This window comes from Nomascus leucogenys, chromosome 4 (genome assembly GCF_006542625.1).
Source record: "Nomascus leucogenys isolate Asia chromosome 4, Asia_NLE_v1, whole genome shotgun sequence".
Taxonomy (NCBI): domain Eukaryota; kingdom Metazoa; phylum Chordata; class Mammalia; order Primates; family Hylobatidae; genus Nomascus; species Nomascus leucogenys.
In genome coordinates, this window is record NC_044384.1 from 81406883 (window position 1) to 81425486 (window position 18604).

The 18604-nt window shown below is 57.2% G+C and overlaps 1 protein-coding gene across 1 annotated transcript; it reads right to left on the reverse strand.

The window, feature by feature from the left end:
* Positions 1 to 18089, reverse strand: FADS3 (fatty acid desaturase 3). The gene is made up of 12 exons (XM_030810929.1): positions 17650 to 18089; positions 6520 to 6630; positions 5790 to 5987; positions 5224 to 5325; positions 4987 to 5109; positions 4630 to 4690; positions 3989 to 4065; positions 3344 to 3441; positions 2838 to 2934; positions 2581 to 2660; positions 2334 to 2459; positions 1 to 337 (listed from the first exon to the last, which is right to left on the reverse strand). The coding sequence occupies exons 1-12, from the start codon at positions 17860 to 17862 to the stop codon at positions 286 to 288; spliced, it is 1338 nt and encodes a 445-aa protein (XP_030666789.1). The 5' UTR covers positions 17863 to 18089; the 3' UTR covers positions 1 to 285.
* Positions 18090 to 18604: the final 515 nt, after the last annotated feature.

An 18604-nucleotide genomic window follows, 5' to 3' on the forward strand; every position in this document is an offset into this window, starting at 1 on the left:
TACATCTGAATGTATTTTAATATAAAAATAACAGCTTTCCCCCAATTCTTGCTCTAGGAAAATGTGCTATGCTCACCTTCCCTCTACCCCTGTCCCATCAGGCCCAGAGCCAAGGCCATAGGGCTGCTAAATACACGTGAGGGGGCCGAGGGGAAGACAACAGTACCAGGAGGGCAGGCAGGGCACCCCAGGCTGGCCAGTGGAGGGGTGGGGGTGTCGATCCCGCCGGGGGCTGGCTTGGTTGCTGGTGCCCTGAGCCCTTCTCTGCCCGCCTGGGTGTTGCCTTCACTGATGGAGGTAGGCGTCCAGCCAGATGTCACCAGACTTCTTCAGGGACCTGGGAGGTGGGGGTGGGTGTTAGGAGCTCAGTTGCAAGATCCTATCACCCCTGTATCCCCCATGGTAAGTGTGAGCGAAGATATCCCCATTCCCTGTGGGTTCCCTTCCCTGGGGGAAGGCAGCGATGTGGGCCGGAGGGTGGGTTGGGAGAACAGCTGAATGCTTATTCTCTGGAATGGAATCTAGACCAGGGTGAGGGGTGTGGGGTATGGGGTAGGGGAGCTGGAGGGCAGCCAAGGCCAAGTCCAGGCATAAGCCTGGGTGGGCCTGTCCCTCCTGCACCCAGTTCTCCATTGCCTCCTCTTGCTGGGCACTGCAACCCAGGGACAGAGAGGATGTGGAAACTGCCCACCCGATCTTGGGCCTGATATTGGGCAGTGGAGCCAGAAATGTCAACAACCTGCTAGGAAACCCTGTGCCAGGTGCTCTAAAGGGCTGTGCCAAATGGCAGGGGCTCAGAGCATCAGACTGGGAGAGATCATGAAGGAGAAGTGGGCATCTGAACACCAGCATAGGAAGGAAGGGCAACCAAGTAAGGAGAACAGCGTGTGCAAAGGCACAGAGGTGTAAGACCTGGAATCTGGCCTCTGTTCCCCACCTCCAAGGTGACCACAAGGGCTGAGCCCCATCACCCCTCGCCTGGATGGCTGCAGTGTCCTCTGCTCTCCTTTTCCACTTCCACTCCTGCCCGCCAGTCATTACCAGTAGGGGCAGCTTTCCAAGATGCAAGCCGGGCGTGTCCCTCCTCTGAGTGCCTGCATGCCTGCCTCGGTTATCTATGCCATGAGCTTGGCATTCAGGGTCAAGTGCCCTCTGCCTGAATGCTCTTCACCAGATGTCCCTGTGGTGAGGCCTCTCCCCTCCTCCCTGTCCCTGCTCACATGTCAGCCTGTCAATACTGCCCACCCTACCACCTTATTAAAAACTGCAGCCCCTGCCTGGCCGCCCTCCTCCCCTCCCCTGTCCCTGCCCTGAGGGGCTTTTCATTGTTCTTTTGCCCATCTTCTGTAATTTACTTATTTGTTATTTTAACTGCTTGCTGGTTTCTCTGCTAGAAGGAACATCAGCTCCAAGAGAGCAGGAAGCTCTCTGGAGCCTGCATTGCTACAAGGGCAATGCCATCTTCAAGGAAAACTGTCTGATAACCGATGCTTGACCCTGAATGCCAAGCTCATGGCATAGATAACCTTCTTTTGTAGATGCTTAGCTAACCTCCAGTGGTCACCAGGTTCGTAAGAACCACCTGCATGGGGTTCACCCTAAAAGCTTGCTATATAGACGGTTCTTTCTGGAGGGCGTGTGAGGGGATGTCCCAACTCTTGGCTGCCTGAGACATGATTTTTTTGTTTGTTTGTTTTTCAGAGAGTCTGGCTCTGTTGCCCAGGCTGGACTGCAGTGGCGCAATCTCAGCTCACTGCAACCTCTGCCTTGTGAGTTCAAGTGATTCTCCTCCCTCAGCCTCCCAAGTAGTTGGGATTACAGGCACCTGCCACCACACCCAGCTAATTTTTGTATTTTTTTTTTTTTTTTTTTTTTTTTTTTTTTTTTTAGTAGAGACGAGGTTTCACCATGTTGGTCAGGCTGGTCTTGAACTCCTGACCTCACTCAAGTGATCCGCCCATCTCAGCCTCCCCAAGTGCTGGTATTACAGGCATGAACCACCGCGCCCGGCCCTGAGACATGGCTTACTGTTTGTAAGTCCCTATTAAGCGTTTCCTTCTGAGAAACTGGATCTGTTAGCTTCTTTCCCTCAGCCTTTGGGGGTAGGTTTGCATAGACCTGCTCACCGCAGGCACTGCTGTGTTTGTGAGTCTGCAGTAGGTGCTCCAGAAATTCTCGCTGTGTGCATGAAGGCTGGGGAAGGGAGGAAGGGCATGGGACGTGGACAGAAAGGCTCAGGGACCCCGGGGGCTCAGCATGAGGCTGACCTGGACAAGGGCAGGCATAGGCCCTGGGGAAGCCACCAGAGCAGAGGGGCCCGGCTGCCGCCTCACCTGACGATGTCCACCAGCGCGGTGAGGAAGGGCTTCACTTCGTAGCTGAGGCCGTGCTTGGCACACAGAGACTTGACCAGCGGGGCCACCCGGCTGTAGTTGTGCCTCGGCATCCTGGGGAAGAGGCTGGGGGTGGAGAGCGTATGCTGGCACCTGAAGTGGGAGATTCCAGAGAGAGGCCCCACCCACGGGTCCCCTCCCAGGACCCCCACCCCACCTCCCACTGGCCCCCAGCACCCACACTCACTGGTGCTCGATCTGGAAGTTGAGGTGCCCGCTGAACCAGTTGGTGAAAAGCGAGGGCTCCACGTTGCAGGTGGCTGCCAGCTGCCGGAAGCCGGCGGGACACAGGTGAAGGAGGCTGTTGCAGATCCCTGACCCCACGGCACCAACACCCTCCCGGCAGCCCCATCAGGGCCTCATCCCTCCTTTGCCATTTGGCTCCTAGCTGGCCCCCCACCACACCCAGGATGGGCCCTACCCAGCCCCACCCCTGCTGCCCACCTGAGAGCTGACCCAGTCCCGGTGCTTCTCATGGCCGATCTCCTTGGGGATGTGGTTCATCTGTGTGATCCACACGAACCAGTGGCTTTCCAGGACCCTGTGGGGAGGCTCGGGCACTGCCCTAGGTCCAGCTCACCACTTAGGCACCCTGAGTGGAGGCTGGAGAGCAGCTGTCCCCAAGTGGCCTTGACTTCCTTATCTGTACAATAGGGTTGTGGTCATTGCCCCCTTGCCAGTGTTTAAAGAATCTGAATGGAGCAGTGTCCACTGTGAGGCTGAGCCCAGAGCAGCTCTGACACCCACGGGGCCACTTACAAGCCAGGCCATGCTCCCTAAACCCACCAACCCTGGGCTCCTGTCACGCTTGCGTTTATGTGATTCCGCCAGCAAGTCAGGGAGGCAGTACCACTGGCCCCATTCTGCAGATGGGAAAAGGGAAGCTCTGGTGGGGGGGTGCAGTGGGGTCACCTGTCGCCTGTGTGTGACCTCGCCACTCCCTGCCATACCTGACAGCAACAAAGAAGAGCAGCACCCCAGGGACGCCGTAGAAGGGGAAGTAGGATAAGAAGAAGCGGGCATAGAAGCTGGCGGCCCAGAGCAAATCCTGCAGAGGAGGGCAGAGGTGATACGGAGAGGTCTCCAGGTGCCCGGAGGTCTGGAGGCCTGGTGGGTGGGAGGCGGACCTCAGGCATCCAACTCTTCTGCCTCATTTGCCTCAGAGCCCAGGACAGGCCACCACCCTCTCTGGTTTTCTCAGTTGAGTAAAGGAATAGGGTCCTTGCCCTGCCAGCTCACGAGGCTGATTTTAGTGACGAAGGTGTCACACAGGGTGAGTTGGGGAAGACCCTGCCAGGGACACAGATGCCTGGCAGAGTCAGCCCAGCAATTCCTCCTGGGAAGACACCCTCACCAAGAGAGACCCACACACCCCCCATTCCTCAACCCCCCCACCCCACACGTACAGTCACGGGCACACTCGCTGTCCTGCTGCGTGCACACATGTGAGCCACACTGTTGCACGCACACATGTGAGCCACACTGTTACACGCACATGTGCACCCTGTTTGCCTTCATGGGCAGGTACTGTCCCCCGAGGCACCACCTCCTGCCACGGCAGCCGTATGCCCGGGGTCCTGGGCAACCCCACTCACCGCCCACTGCATGCACACCAGCATGTACGCCAGATTTTCCACTTCAAAGTTCACCAGGGTGAGCAGCGGCGGGCCGACTGCAAGAAGGGGCACGAGAGCGCTCAGGAGTGGGGCTGGGCTGCCAAGGTGGGTGGGCAGCAGAGTGAGGGGCTCTGTTACTCCAGGAATGCCCCTGGGACGTTGGTGCTGGTCACATCCAGCTGGAATGACCCCGTATCACCCCCGACCCTGTGTCCAAGCCTCCCCAGGCTGCCCTTACCCCACCACCTCCCACCACCCTTCACCGCAGGTCAGGGCCAGCCTTGAGTCCTCGCTCTGTCCACCCCAACAACTGCCCAAAGACTCTAGGGCTCCAGACCACTCTAGTGAGGGCAAGAAGAAATTCTACGTGGGGCTCGGGGAAGCTCCCAGCACGCTGTGATGGCCCGTGGCTGCAAGGTGTCCCAGGCACGGGAGACAGCTGGGGCAAATGCATGGTGCTGGGAGTGTACAGACTGCAGAGGCTGAGAGGGTGACATGACAAGGGAGACTTGACAGGCGTGCCCCTGCCCCAGGAAGTGGCTGGGAGTGGTCCAGGACAGCAGGGAGGACAGTGCAGGCCCAGGCACTCCCTCACCCCAGAAGGACAGATGGACACTCACTCAGGAAGAAGTACAGGTGCTGCTGGTTGTAGGGTAGGTATCTGCGTTTCTTCTTGCCATACTGTGGAGACAGGCAGCGGCTGGAGACAGCAGCTCTCCAGGCCACCTCCTTCTCCTGGGCAAGGTCACAGGGCTGGCTGGGGCCAAGGGTCAAAGGCAACTCTAGATTCTAGCAACCAGGCTGGTCATCCCCAGCAGGCTGGGAGGTGGGAAGGAAAGACACGGGGGCAGGGCTTGGCCCAGCCAGAGTGGAGGCTAGATCAGCAGCTAGGTCAGGGGCAGAGTGGGGACCCAGTGCATTAGCTCCCCCTCAGCTGCAGGCCCAGCCAGAGGGTGTCCACGTCCCTCCCCACCCACCTCGACAGACGACTCCCCCAGGAGGAAGACGGGTGCCACCGTCACGTCTGGGTCTTTGTGGAAGATGTTGGGCTTGGCATGGTGCTGAAAGTGGCGGAAGTTCCACCAGTGGGCGGAGAAGCCCTGTGGAGGAGGAGGGGGCTCTCAGGGGCAGGCTGTGGCCCCCACTCTGTGCCCACACACTTGGGCAGACCCAGTGCCGCCCAGCACCTGGCTGCCCACCCACCCCATCCTCACCTTTAGCTGCCCCATCACAAACTTCTGGGCCACGTGGTTCCACCGGGACTTCTTAAAGATGGAGGCATGGCCCAGGTCATGCTGCAGACACCAGGACTGAGCCTGGGGAGAGAGGCAGGGTCAGAAGCTGTTGGGATGGACGGAGCCCGCCAGGGCCTGGGGCCCCAGTGAATCCTTTCAGCTTGCAGGGTACCCCTGTGCTAATGCTCCATTTCAAGACCCTTGTGGGCCAGTGTCCTCTTTTTACAGATGAGAACTGAGTGCCAGGGAGGTGGAGGGGCTGGTAAGTGTCATGAAGCTGCAGGGCAGCAGCCTCTGGCTCAGTGGCCCTGTGCTTCATCAGGATCTGTTCAAGAAGGAACTTCTTGGCTCATCTGAAATGCAGCCTGACCCACAGACACGCCTGATGGGGCTTCAGACTGTTCACTCATTCATCCCTTTATTCATCCATTCTTCCTTTCATAGGTCCATTCATTCATTTAGCAAATATGTTCACAGTGCCCAGGTGCATGGGGGCCCACGTCTGGTGGGCAGTTAGGGTGGCTGCAACACGGAGCTGGGGTCACCTGAGAGATGGCCAGGATGAAGGCGGCCAGGGCACTGGGCACCCAGCCAGGACCCAGGAGGTAGATGAGGAGCCAGGCCAGCACCTCCATGGCCAGGATGTGGCCCAGTAGGAAAGCAAAGAAGGTGGGACTGGCATCAAACAGCTTCATGTCCTCGGCTGCTTGGTGCAGGGCTCGGAAGTCCTCGACCAGCTGCGCCTGCCATAGCAGAGGGGCCCATCAGCCAAGGAAGAAATTCCTCCCCAGCCCCATTCTCCCGGAGCCCCAGCCACTCCTCCCATCGCCAGGCCCAAGGGGTGTGGGCAAAGGGGAATGAAGTGACAAGAGTACCCAGCCCAGGGTGTAAGCTGGAGCACTGGCTGGTGGCAAAGCCTCCTCTCCCTCCCAAAAGGTATGGGGTGGGTAAGACGCTAGAGCCAGGAGAGAAATCAGTTCATCAAAATCCTCCTTGTAGATGGGGACGCTGGGCGACAACAGGGAGGGAGCTTGCCTCAGGATCCAAACGAGTGCCTGGCTAAACCAGATCTGGAGCCCTGGACTGCTCAGGGCATCCCTACAGCTTCACTTTCAACTGCCTGCCCCCCTGGGAGGGGAGGGCAGGCCCAGCCCTGGCTCTGCATCCCTTTGGGCGAATGTCGAGGGAGCTGCTCCTGGCCATGTGGCAACGTCTTCCAGCCCTCCAGCCATCCCCCTCCCTCAGGGGCTGAGCCTCCCTTAGGGCCCTGCTCACATTCAGGGGTCCATCCTGGCTGGGTTCTTCCGGAGCCAGCTCTCCAATCAACAGGGGCTGTAGGAACTTGCGCACAAAATTGAGATCTTGATGGAAGGCACGGAAGGCATCCTGAAATAGAGCAGACAGTCAGGCGGACAGACAGACACAGCTGAGTAGCACAGTAGCAACCAGCAAAGACAGGCGGAAGGACTACGGATGGATGGGCAGAGCAGACGACAGGTGGACAGAAAGTCAGCCGGCTGATGAACAGTCAAAGACATGGGACCAAGTGGGTCCGCCTTGCCCATGGGCCCTCCCTGGTCCTCCCAGGGCCCCGGGTTGTCCTGCTTTTCACCCATTGCCTGCTGTGCCCCATCCACTTCACCCAGCACAAGGGCCCCTCTCTGAACACGGTCAAACATCTACAGCTCTGAATTTACAGAAAGACCTCCCGGGAAGACTGATTTCTTGAACCACAAAAAAAGGTTCTGCTTTTCCAAAAAGCTTAAGTCATACATGTTTCCACTGCATGTAGAATAAGATCTGGGTCACAAACATTTGATTTACCCCGTTTTTATAAACATTAGCAGTGGGTGAAGGGAAGGTGGGCAAACCTGGAACTGAGGACCACTGGGTCACGCAGTGAGGGGATCAGTCAAGGGCCACACACATTGAGTCCTTGGGGGTTTGCAAGGAAGACACTTGAACAGTTAAACCGATTTGACTTACCAAGCAGGAAGCAGGAGCAGAAAACATAATTTTTTTTTTTTTTTGAGACAGAGTCTTGCTCTGTTGCCCAGGCTGGCATGCAATGGCATGATCTCAGTTCATTGCAACCTCTACCTCCTGGGTTCAAGTGATTCTCCTGTCTCGGCCTCCGGAGTAGCTGGTCTCAAACTCCTGACCCCAGGTGGCCAAGCTGGTCTTTAACTCCTGACCTCAGGTGATCTGCCCACCTTGGCCTCCCAAAGTGCTAGAATTATAGGCGTGAGCCACCGCGCCCAGCCTAATTTTTTTTTTTAAGTAAATAAAATGGGCCAGGCATGGTGGCTCACATCTGTAATCCCAGCACTGTAAGAGGCCAAGGCACGAGGATTGTTTGAGGCCAGGAGTTCAAGACCAGCCTGGGCCACATAGTGAGACCTTGTCTCTATTTCTACAAAAAAGAAAACATAATAAATAAAATGAATAATCTAACGTTCTTGCGATTCTGTGTAATAGCTGGAGTGGGGGTGGAGTACGATGCAGGAGAAGGAAGAAAGAGTAAAGAAAGGGGGTGAGAAGAAAAGACAGACCAGGAGAAAGATAAGGGCCAGGGAAAGAGACCAGCCAGGAAGTGGCCCCAAAAGTACAGTAAACTTGAACTTCACACCTGGGCTCACTTAGCCTTCCGGGTCTGCCTGTGGTCTTGGTATTGTAATCGGCTCACTAACTATTCACAGCTCTTGGACTGATCTTTTTCCTTGTGCTTTCAGAGGCTCTCTCTGAATGGGCTAGCCAGAGCCATACAGCAGCCTCGACTATAGAACCAGTAGCTGGGTGGTGTTGTCCCCATGGGTCTGGAGAAGGGAGGCCTACCCAGTTGCTAAAGGAAACACCTTTGAAGAAAGCTGACTGAGGACAGGGGCCTCCTATTGTCCTCTTGCTAATGATCCTACCAGCTGGTGTATCTTAAAACAGAAGTGACAGCGGGCCCTGAAGTCACTGCCAGGACATTCTCCTACCATCCTGGGGGAAGAAAGCACTTCAGGCTCCTCCAGCACCCACTAAGAGGTAACACCTACATGATCTACTAGGGGTCCCCTTGCCTGCTTTTATAGGCCCAGGGCAGCTTGGGGACTGGGGGTCTGGTAGGGTGCCCCTTCTAGAATAACCTGGGCTGACTTGCCTCCCTCATTACAGAGGAGGGGGCTGTATAAGTGCAGATCTCACCCCTCTGGACATGAATCTTGAAGGGGGGGCAGCAAAACTGGTAGAAAAAGGGGCAGAGGGAAGGCCGGGGGTCCCCAGGAAGCTGTCTGGGCTCCTTGGCTACCTGCGGAGCTGGGGCTGGTATATAGGGAAGCCAGGAGAGAAGAAGACTCTTGGGGCTCTACTGACCCCACTGGGTGACTTTTTTTTTTGAGGCAGGGTCTTGCTGTATCGCCCAGGCTAGAGTGCAGTAGTGCAATCACGGCTCAGTGCAGCCTCTACCTCCCGGGCTCAGGTGATCCTCGCACCTCAGCCTCTCCCGTAGCTGTTAGTACAGGTGCGCACCACCATGCCCGGCTAATTTTTTATTTTTATTTTTCGTAGAGATGAGGTTTGCCACGTTGCCCAGCTGGTCTTAAACTCCTGGGCTCAAGCAATCCACCCACCTCAGCCTCCCAAAGTGCTGGAATTACAGGAATGAGCCACCACGCCCAGCCCAAAGAAACACTGAAAAATTTTTTTGAGACAGGGCCTCGCTCTGTCACCAGGCTGGAGTGCAGTGACGCAATCACAGCTCACTGCAGCCTTGAAATCCTGGTCGTAAGTGATTCTCCCACCTCAGCCTCCCCAGCAGCTAGGACTACAGGCACATGCCACCATGTCTCATTAACTTTTGAATTTTTTGGTGGAGTCAAGGTCTCACTATGTTGCCTAGGCATGTCTTAAACGCCTGACTTCAAGCGATCCTCCCACCTCAGCCTCCCAAAGTGTTGAGAGTACAGGTGTGAGCCACACCTAGCCTCAATTTTTTTTATTTTTTTTTTATTTTTTGAGACAGAGTCTTGCTCTGTCGCCCAGACTGGGGTGCAGTGGCATGATCTCGGCTTACTGCAACCTCCACCTCCCAGGTTCAAGAGATTCTTGTGCCTTAGCCTACTGAGTAGGTGGGATTAGAGGTGCAAGCCACCACACCGGGCTAATTTTTGTATATTTTGCAGAGTCAGGGTTTCACCATATTGCCCAGGCTAGTGTTGAACTCCTGAGCTCAAGCAATCCTCCCGCCTTGGCCTCCCAAAGTGTTGGGATTACAGGCGTGAGCCACCATGCCCAGCCAATTTTTTAAAAATTGTAGTAAAATATACATGAAATTTACCATTGTAAGCATTTTTAGGTGTACAGCTCAGTGGTATTAAGTGCGTGCACAGTGTTGTCCAACCATCACCATCATCCAGCTCCAGAACCTTTTCACCTTCCCCAACTGAAACTCTGTCCCCATTAAATACAAATTCGGCATTCTCTCCTCCCCCTGCCCCTGGCAACCACCACGCTACCTTCTGTCCATACAGATCTGCCTCCTCCAGGAACCTCATCTGGGAGAAATCACATGTTTGTTCCTTTGCCTCTGGCTTGTTTCACTCCGCACAATGTCCTTAAGGTTCATCCATGTTGCAGCACATGGCAGGATGTCCTACCTTTTTAAAGCTGAGCCAGTGTGATGCCGGGTCCCTCTTTCTCCTTTGAAACTCCCCAGACACACACGCACATGCAGACACACCCACCAGCCCACCCCAGCAGGCATCACTCAGACACTCAGAAACATGCCTACAATCACGGCCCACATGAACACCCAGCCAAACACAGCCTTGCACACATGGTACACAAAGATGCAGCCGGCACGCACAGACGCACTCGGCACAACGTGCAAGCTGTGGCTGCGGCCCCAGAATCTCCTCCCTCCCAGCCCTTCCCTCTATCATCCCGTGTCAGTTCTGGGGCCACCTTCTTGAGCTGAGGATCTTGGGTCCAGATTGGTCTCCTCGCCTCCTTTCCCGTTGGTCCTGATTCACCCAGGCCAGCCCTGTCGAGGCACTGACAGGGGAGGACAGAGCCAAGCCTGCCCAAGGGTCTTCAAGCCAGATCTACCCCTTGCAATGATAAGGGGAGGTGTGAGCCCCCTCAGGGCTGTGTCAGAGAACCCCAAAGCCATTGACAGGGCTCCAGGTGGGGAAGGGACAGGTGGGGCTGTGACAGTTCCCTGGGAAGCAGGCTGGGCTCTCAGGGCTGGGTGGGCACCCCAGGGCTGGGTGTTCGAGTAGGGCAGGGGCCTGGACTCAGGCCGAAACCTGACGGACCAGCAAGAGGTTCCTGACAGACCTCTGGAACTGGCTGAGGTCATGTGACCTAGTCCTCTGTGGGCCTCTCCTTAAGGATGGGGGGGCCACGCAGAAGCTAAGACTCAGAGAGGTTAAGCTACTTCTTCAAGGTCACACAGTTCCATTTGACTGAGGTTAGATCAGAGCCCAGGTCTCTTCTCACTCCTAAGTGAGAGTTGAACAATGAGAACACATGGACACAGGGAGGGGAACATCACACACTGGGGCCTATTGGGCGGGTGAGGGGCAAGGAAGGACAGCATTAGGACAAATCCCTAATGCATGTAGAGCTTAAAACCTAGATGAGGGGTTGATAGGTGCAGCAAACCATGATGGCACATGTATACCTATGTAACAAACCTGCACATTCTGCACACGTATCCTGGAACTTAAAGTGAAAAAAACAAAAACGAAAACGAAAAACTGTGCTTGTCGCCACTCCTGGACCAGAGGGGAGGCAGCAGTTCTCCTAGGTAGGGTGCGGGGGTCCTTGCCATGAGGCCAGTCACTATCTCAAGAAGCCAAGGGCCCAGCTGCTGGGAGCCTGGGCTGGGGGGCAGGAGGGCGGTTCTTGGGCCTCATCAATGGAGCCTCAGGGAACTGTGGGAGGTTCCACCCTCACCCACCCTAAGTGCACCTAGGAACATCCACCCAGGGGTATGTGCACCAAGCCCTGTCCCCCCAACCCCCACACACACCCAAGCGAGTGGAAAGCGGCACTCGAGGTCTCTCATTGGGTACCGGAGCAGAGCTGGGTGAAAGTGCTGGAATCAAAATGGTACCCCTAAACACAAACTCCTGGAGGCAGCGACAGGCTCTGTTCACAGTGGCATCCTCAGAGGTCGGCACAGAGCAGCTGCTCAACAGCAGGAATGAATAAGTAGACAAGAGCCAACCCTCCACAGCCCCCAAAGCAGGGGCGCGAAGCATTTTGCTGGTGAGGAAATGAAGGCTCAGCGGGAAGGGACACCTGCCCAGGTCCCAGTTAGTAGTGGCAGAGCTGGGATTCGAACCCAGGCCCATCTTCTGTGATGTTCACGCTCTCTCAGGATACAGAGACAGCTCAGCCTGGCCTTGGTCCCTGGAAGCCTAGAGTGGCTCAGTTGGCCCCAAGATCCCATGCCCTGCCCCAGCCCCACCATGAATCCCACACAGCAGCTGGTCAGGGCGGGTGTCCCAGAGCCAGCCTGCCCAGGATGGAACCTGAGCTGCTATCCAGGAGCCAGGGAGCCCCAGACAAGACCACACACATCTCTCATCAGTATTTCTCATCAGTAAACCGGGAACCACAAATCCCCATCTCACAAGGCTGCTGGGAGGATGGAGTCGGTGGCGCTAAAGCACTTAGAAGGGGCCTGGTGGTTGGCAAGAGCTCCACAGCCCAGCTCTTTCTGAGCCCTGCAGCCCTGATGAGCCTCCTCCTGAGAGTCCACTTAGAGGTAAGTGCCTGCAGGAGGGGCCTACAGGTGTCGGGGAAGAGAGTGGAGAAGCTGCTTCTCTGCTTGCCTGTTAAGTCCTGGCCAAGCCTGAGGCTGGGAGAGAGGAGGGGCTGGTAGCCTCCTTCCACCCCAGAGACACAGCAGGGCAGAGAGGGATTTTTGGTCACTCCCTAGAAGAATCGAGAATGTACCAGATCAGTCAGGAAGGGGGTGAAGCAGGGAGTGTGGCAGGGCTGCTGAGGGCTCAGGTGGTCGGGGTCTGTCCTCGCTGCCTTCTCATGCCTTTGTAGGATGTTGGGGTGACAGGGCTATGCCTCAAAGGACACCCCCAGGACAATCCTGCCTCTCTCCTCTCCCAGGTGGGTGGGTACAGCAGCAGCATGCCTAGCACACCATGCTCCGTCCCATCCTCTCCCTGGTGCCCGTCAGAGGAGGCCAGTGGGGAAGCACTATCAGTATCCCATTTTACAGATGAGGAAACTGAGGCCCAAAGAGGTCCCAAAGAAACACAGCTCTAAACATGGGACATCCAAATGTGTAGCGGAGCCCAAGTCGAAGGCAGACACCCCCAAAAAGTTACCTCTGTCCCCCAGCACCCCTCAATGTCCTGGTGAAGGGTGGGCATATATGTGAGGGCTCCTGCAGCCAGGACGCTTGGCCTCACAAGTGTCCCTGACCCCACAGTAGCCCCAAAGCAGCTATACCGTCTGGCTCCTGGTCCTCTCTCCACCACTGACCTCTGGCTCCACTACTGGAGCCTGGCTGTTTCATCAGAAACCCGCAGGAAGAGACCGGGAGGGATGCCCAGGGGCAGTATCCTGCTGACGCCAGACAATCCCAACCCTTCCCACAAGGAAGGGGCAAGGCACTGTAGCCCCTCTGAGGAAGGGGCCTGGGTGGGCAGTGGCCTTGCAGAAAATGCCTGCGGGGAGCCCAGAGCAGTCACACTTCATGGGAGTGGCCATTAGGGGACTTTCAAGGTAGTCAACGTGGTAGGAGGGAGTGGAGTGGCTCTGGAGCCACCCCTCAACCAACTCCCGTGGCCTCAGATCTGCCCAGTCCTAGTTCTGCCTCTCCCCAGCTCCCACCCAGACACAAATCCCACCCTCGTGGCCCAAGTACGAAGGCCCTACCTTTCAAGGGTCCCAAGAAGGTTCCATTACACCACCCAGTTTCAAACTCAGTCTCCTCATCTACAAAATGGGCTAACAACAGGACTTACCTCATAAAGCTTTTAGGCAAATTCAGTCAGTTACCACATCTAAACCCCGCAGAACAGTGCCTAGTCAGTAACCGTTGGCTGCAATTACTATGATGCAGCCTCTGCTGCAGCACTGGCCACTACCTCCTCCAGCTCAGGCCAGGCTCAGGGAACCACCTAGAAGGAGGGTCCTAAGGCAGAGGGCTCAAGACGTCTGTTGGAACTTGGATTTTCCCACAGTTGTTAGGGCTTCAGCCAAAGGGCACCAGGGGCAGCTGGGAAACCCCTCATCTGCCCTGAGGAGCTGTGGGCAATGCATTCACCACACCCATGAATAGCTTTGTTGCTCATGGTAACCAGGCACCCACGTGCCCAGCACCACCCTCATAGTGTGCCCAGGACAAAAGCATTCTCATCCTCATCACACTAATGGGGAAACTGAGACCCAGAAGTGAAAGGATGTGTCCAAGATCACAGAGTGAGGCCAGGCTGGCTTCCTCTCTAAAGACAACATGAAGCTAAATCTAATGTCTAATGGCTCTCACTGGAGGACTAGTGTGCCTGTGTCCACAGCCTCTCTTGCTCTCTGCCCTGGCCACACTCTACCTCTTCTGAGTGGCCTCCCCTGGGGGAGGGCAGGTCTCCATCTTCCCGTCTCTTACCCTTCTGGAAGGCTCTGCCTTCGCTCTCTCCATTAAGGATCTTTTTAAATGTCCATCAGACTCCCCAGGCTTCCCTGCTCTGCTCTCTGGGGCTCCCCATCCTCTTTAGAATAAAGCCAAAGTCCTTCCGAGGACACAAACATCCAGCATGAGCCAGCCCGGCCACCTCTAGACCTCACTGCCAGGCCCTCTCTCCACTGCTCTCTGCTGCAGCCATGCTGTATTCCTGGAACACAGGACGCACAGTTCCACCTCTGAGCCTTTGCTCTAGCTGATTCCTCTGCTGTGAACTCATTCCCTGTAGAAGTTTTGCTCAAGCTACATCTTCAGAGGTGAGAACCATGCATGACACAGAGAAGATGCTCGCTGATGGATTTAATGAGTCAAACATTGAAGAATGAATGAGTGCCGGAAATAAACAGGCTAGGTGGCAGCATAGCATGCACTTAAGGCTTTGGATACAAATCCCAGACCAATCACTGAATTTCAAGCCACTTTGCCTCTCTGAGCCTCTGTTTTCTCATCTGTCAAGTGGCAATAACAATAAATGGTACCTGCCTCATAGGGGCACCTTGAGGATTAAAAGAGAGGGTTTCAATAAATCAAGTACTGATTTCAAAACCTGGCACATAGTAGGCGCTCAGCACATGGCCCTTATATACTTATGGCCAGCAGTGGCTGGGCTTCATCCCTCCCTGGCTGGCTCCACTAGTATCAGGCTGCCATCACGACTCTCAGACAAACCTGGCCAAGGGCCCAGAGTACTCTCCCCAGGGCACCCGGCCTTGTGTCCCAAGATGGCCACAGGCTGACTTCATGGCACAGAAACTCTGGGAATTTCCTGGCAGGAAGGCTTCATTGCCTGGACTTGAGAACAGCTGATGGGCAGCCGGGGCTGGTGAGAGGTGACGGACAGAACACATCCCTGGCAACTGGCTGCCCCACCTCCACCTGAGGCCACCGCCCGGGATGGGATGCCTGGGGCCTGGGCTCAACTACACAGGGCACTGGGCTGGCCCAACCCCTGGTCTGCCCTGTTTGTTCATCATGGACAAAGACTGATTGCTCCACCCCAGCAACCTCACAGTCCCTTTGGCCTGAATGGAGCAACTATTTCTGGCAACTCTAGTCCAGGCTGTGGGGCCTTGAGGGAGCTAAGAGACAGCCAAAGTGTCCCCTTCCTACTACAGATAGGACTGTAACCAAATAAGGTCACCCAGGAAAGGGGTAGCCGTGCAGGGCTGTCCCACCGTACGCTGCAGTTTGCAGGGCACGCTCACACTTAGGGGCCAGCAGCATTTACCGAATACAAACTACTACATGGCAGCCCTGGCCCACGGGCTTGAGAAGACACAGTCCTGCCCTCAGCCAGCTGTCTGCCCCAGCTCTCCCCACTTTACAGATGAGTAAACTGAGGCACAGAGGAGTGACATGCCTGCTTCAAGGTCGCTCAGCACCTCCAATAGCAGAGCTGGGACCCAGCCCCAAGGAGCAGAGAGATGTTTTTTGTTTGTTTGTTTGAGATGGAGTTTCGCTCTTGTTGCCCAGGCTGGAGTGCAATGGCGTGATCTCGGCTCACTGGAACCTCCGTCTCCCGGGTTCAAGTGATTCTCCTGCCTCAGCCTCCCAAAGTGCTGGGATTACAGGCATGCGCCATCATGCCTGGCTAATTTTGTATTTTTTTAGTAGAGACAGGGTTTCTCCATGTTGGTCAGGCTGGTCTCAAACTCCTGACCTCAGGTGATCTGCCCACCTCAGCCTCCCAAAGTTCTGGGGTTACAGGCATGAGCCACCACGCCCGGCCTGAGATGTTTTTAAAACAGATATAATTGGCTGCGAATCAATAAGAAAACTGTGTGATGGAAGTCTCAGCATCCCAAGCTAAATGTTAAGTCAGATCCCACTTGGGAGGAACCCCAGCATGGGCCTGGCACCAAGCAGGAAAGAGTGATGAAATAAAAGCTTTCTGTATCCCGGCCGGGCGTGGTGGCTGACACTTGTAATCCCAGCACTTTGGGAGGCCGAGCACGTGGATCACGAGGTCAGGAGTTCGAGACCAGCTTGGCCAACATGGTGAAACCCCGTCTCTACTAAAAATACAATATGCCGGGTGTGGTGGCACGTGCCCATAATCCCAGCTACTCGGGAGGCTGAAGCAGGAGAATCGCTTGAACCTGGGAGGCGGAGGTTGCAGTGAGCCAAGATGGTACCACTGCACTCCAGTATGGGTGACAGAGCAAGACTCTGTCTCCGGCGGTTGGTGGGGGGTGCGGGGAGTAAAGTTTCCTGTATCTACTGTCCTCTAGGTTACAAAAGACTAGAGCAGGCTGGGAGTGGTGGCTCATGCCTGTAATCCCAGAACTTTTGGAGGCTGAGGCAGGAGGAATGCTTGAACCCAGGACTTTGAGACCAGCCCGAGCAACATAGCGAGACCCTGTCTCTATTTTTAAACAAATAATAATAAATAAAATAGATACTTTTTTAAAAAAAGACCAGAGCAGGCATCCACAAGACTCCTTGAAGGGAGGCCAGGGCTCAGCCAGGCCTATGGAGAGAAGCTGTGCCCCTCATCTCGCCATGCCCTGGCAGAAAGGCAGGCACACACACCCACACTCACCCAGACCTGCAAACACCTGCACACTCAAATACTGCCCCCGGGCTGCTTCATCCCGCGGCTGTGCTGTCCCCTCGGGCCAGCGTCTGGCCCCTGAGCACCCACAGACAAGGCTTTTTTTTTTTTTTTTTTTTTTTTTTAGAATTTCAGAAGCATGCTTATTCTCACTCCTCAGCTTCATGGGGTGGAAGGGGAAAAGAGGGGCTTTCTTCCTCAAAGAGTCCAGTGAAGATTGTCCAATGTGCTGGAGATGGCAATCGGCAGAGAGCAGGTGGCCCTGGCAAGAGGGACGCCGACAGTCCTGGGACCGGACAGAACCTCCGCTGCTGCCCAGAGAGCCAGCATTCAGGGTTCATGTCCTCGGGTCTTGAAGACCTTCCTGGTACCCAGTGTGGCCAACCTAGAAATTTGGAGGGTCAAGGACAGGGCATCATGGCCCCAACCCCTATTATCCAGGTGGGTAACAGGAAAAGGGGCTGGTCCGGCTGCTCCACCACTGGACTTCAGCCAGCCAGTACCCTGGGGCCAGGCTACATCCCTCCCTGTCTAGACAGGGGCTGGGATTAGGAAGTTGGGGTCCCCAGGGGCCAGCCTGTTCCTGGGGTGACTTTGCTTCCAGGAGAGGCCCACCCAGCCTGGCTGGCAAAGCTCTCCCACGTGCAGCTGCTAGCCCGGAGAGGTGAGTCACTGTCCCTGAGCCCTTTACAGAAGCTCTTGGGAAAGCCACAGACCTCAGGCCGGCCCAGCCCCCAGCCTCTAATGGCATGTCCTTACCGGCCCCTGGGGACCCTGCCCTGCCCCGCCCCACCCCTAGCACTCAGCAAGCACCCAGCATGGGGACCCGGAACTGAAACAGGGACCTGGGAGCAACAGGGCAGCCCCTCACCCAGGGCAGGCTCTGCAGCATGACACACCCACCTCTAAGGCCCCCTCCTCCCCCGCAGACCTGCTCCGTGGACAGCTGCGGGTCCTCCACGCAGGGAACTGGCCTCCCTACCCCACATCTGGCCCTGGCTAGTCCACCCCAACTCTGGGTCCCGGCGTGGAGGTCAAAGGTCAGCGAGGAGAGGGAGGATGCTAAGGCCCCACAGGTGGAGCGGGACATCACGCCCACGACCGAGCTCCAGGCTCTACCCGCCGGTGGGTGGCTTCCTTACGGCTTCCTTACCGTGGCGTCCTCAGCGCCGTGGTGGCCGATGAGGCGGCTGCCCCCTGGGTGCCGCTGTGCCCAGCGGCTGATGTCGTAGACGCGGCGCTCGATGACCAGCCACTTGTCGCCGGGCTGGTCGTGCGCGCGGATCTGCTCCCAGCAGAAGGTGGGCAGCGGCGCCCCCGGCTGCGCGGGTCCCTCCCGCGGTCCCGGCTCCCCGACGCCGCCCATGCTGCACGCACGAGTCCTGGGGATCCCAGGCGGTGGCCGAGGTCCGAGCGAGACCCCAAGGGAAGCGAAGAGCGCTCCCGGGGGCCGCCTCCGCCGCCGCCCGCTGCTCCGGCCCCGCCCTGCCGCCGCGGCCGCCGTACGAGCGAGCGTGCGCCTCCCGGCTCGCGGCGCAGGGAACTCCCCGCCTTATAACCGCGCTGCCGGCGCCCGCCTCGCCTCGCCTGCCCCCCCGCCCCCGGCCAGTAGCCGGCCCTCAAGGCTGGCTGACCCCCCGCGTCCGCTCCAATCCAGGCGCGGGGCCTCGGCCTCCATTGGCCGCCCGGGAGGGCGGCGTCGAGGCGGCTCGCCCCGCCCGGGAGGACGGCGGCCGCCACCCAGCCCTGCCCCGGGGCACCGTCCCGCCCCCTCTCGCGGGCTTCCAGGCTCTCGACTCCGCCCGGAGCGCGGGGCCTGGGGACACAACACGCACCTGTTGGGCGTCCCGCAGCGCCTCGCCGCGCCCTCGGGGACCCGAGGCGGAGTCCCGGTCTGTGAGCCGCGGGGCCTGGGGGGCTTCCAGCCGCGCATCCTGCAACGTCAAATGCAGTGCGCCCAGACGGGGGACGCTGTCTGGGGTGCCTGTGAACAGCCTTCAAACCGTGGGCCCCAGTGTCTGCGGGGCCCCCACCGCCGCTGCAGCTCTCGCGGAGCCCTCTGCTGGGGGCGGGTGGCCTCCCCGCCGCCGTCGGCACTGCAGGGCTGG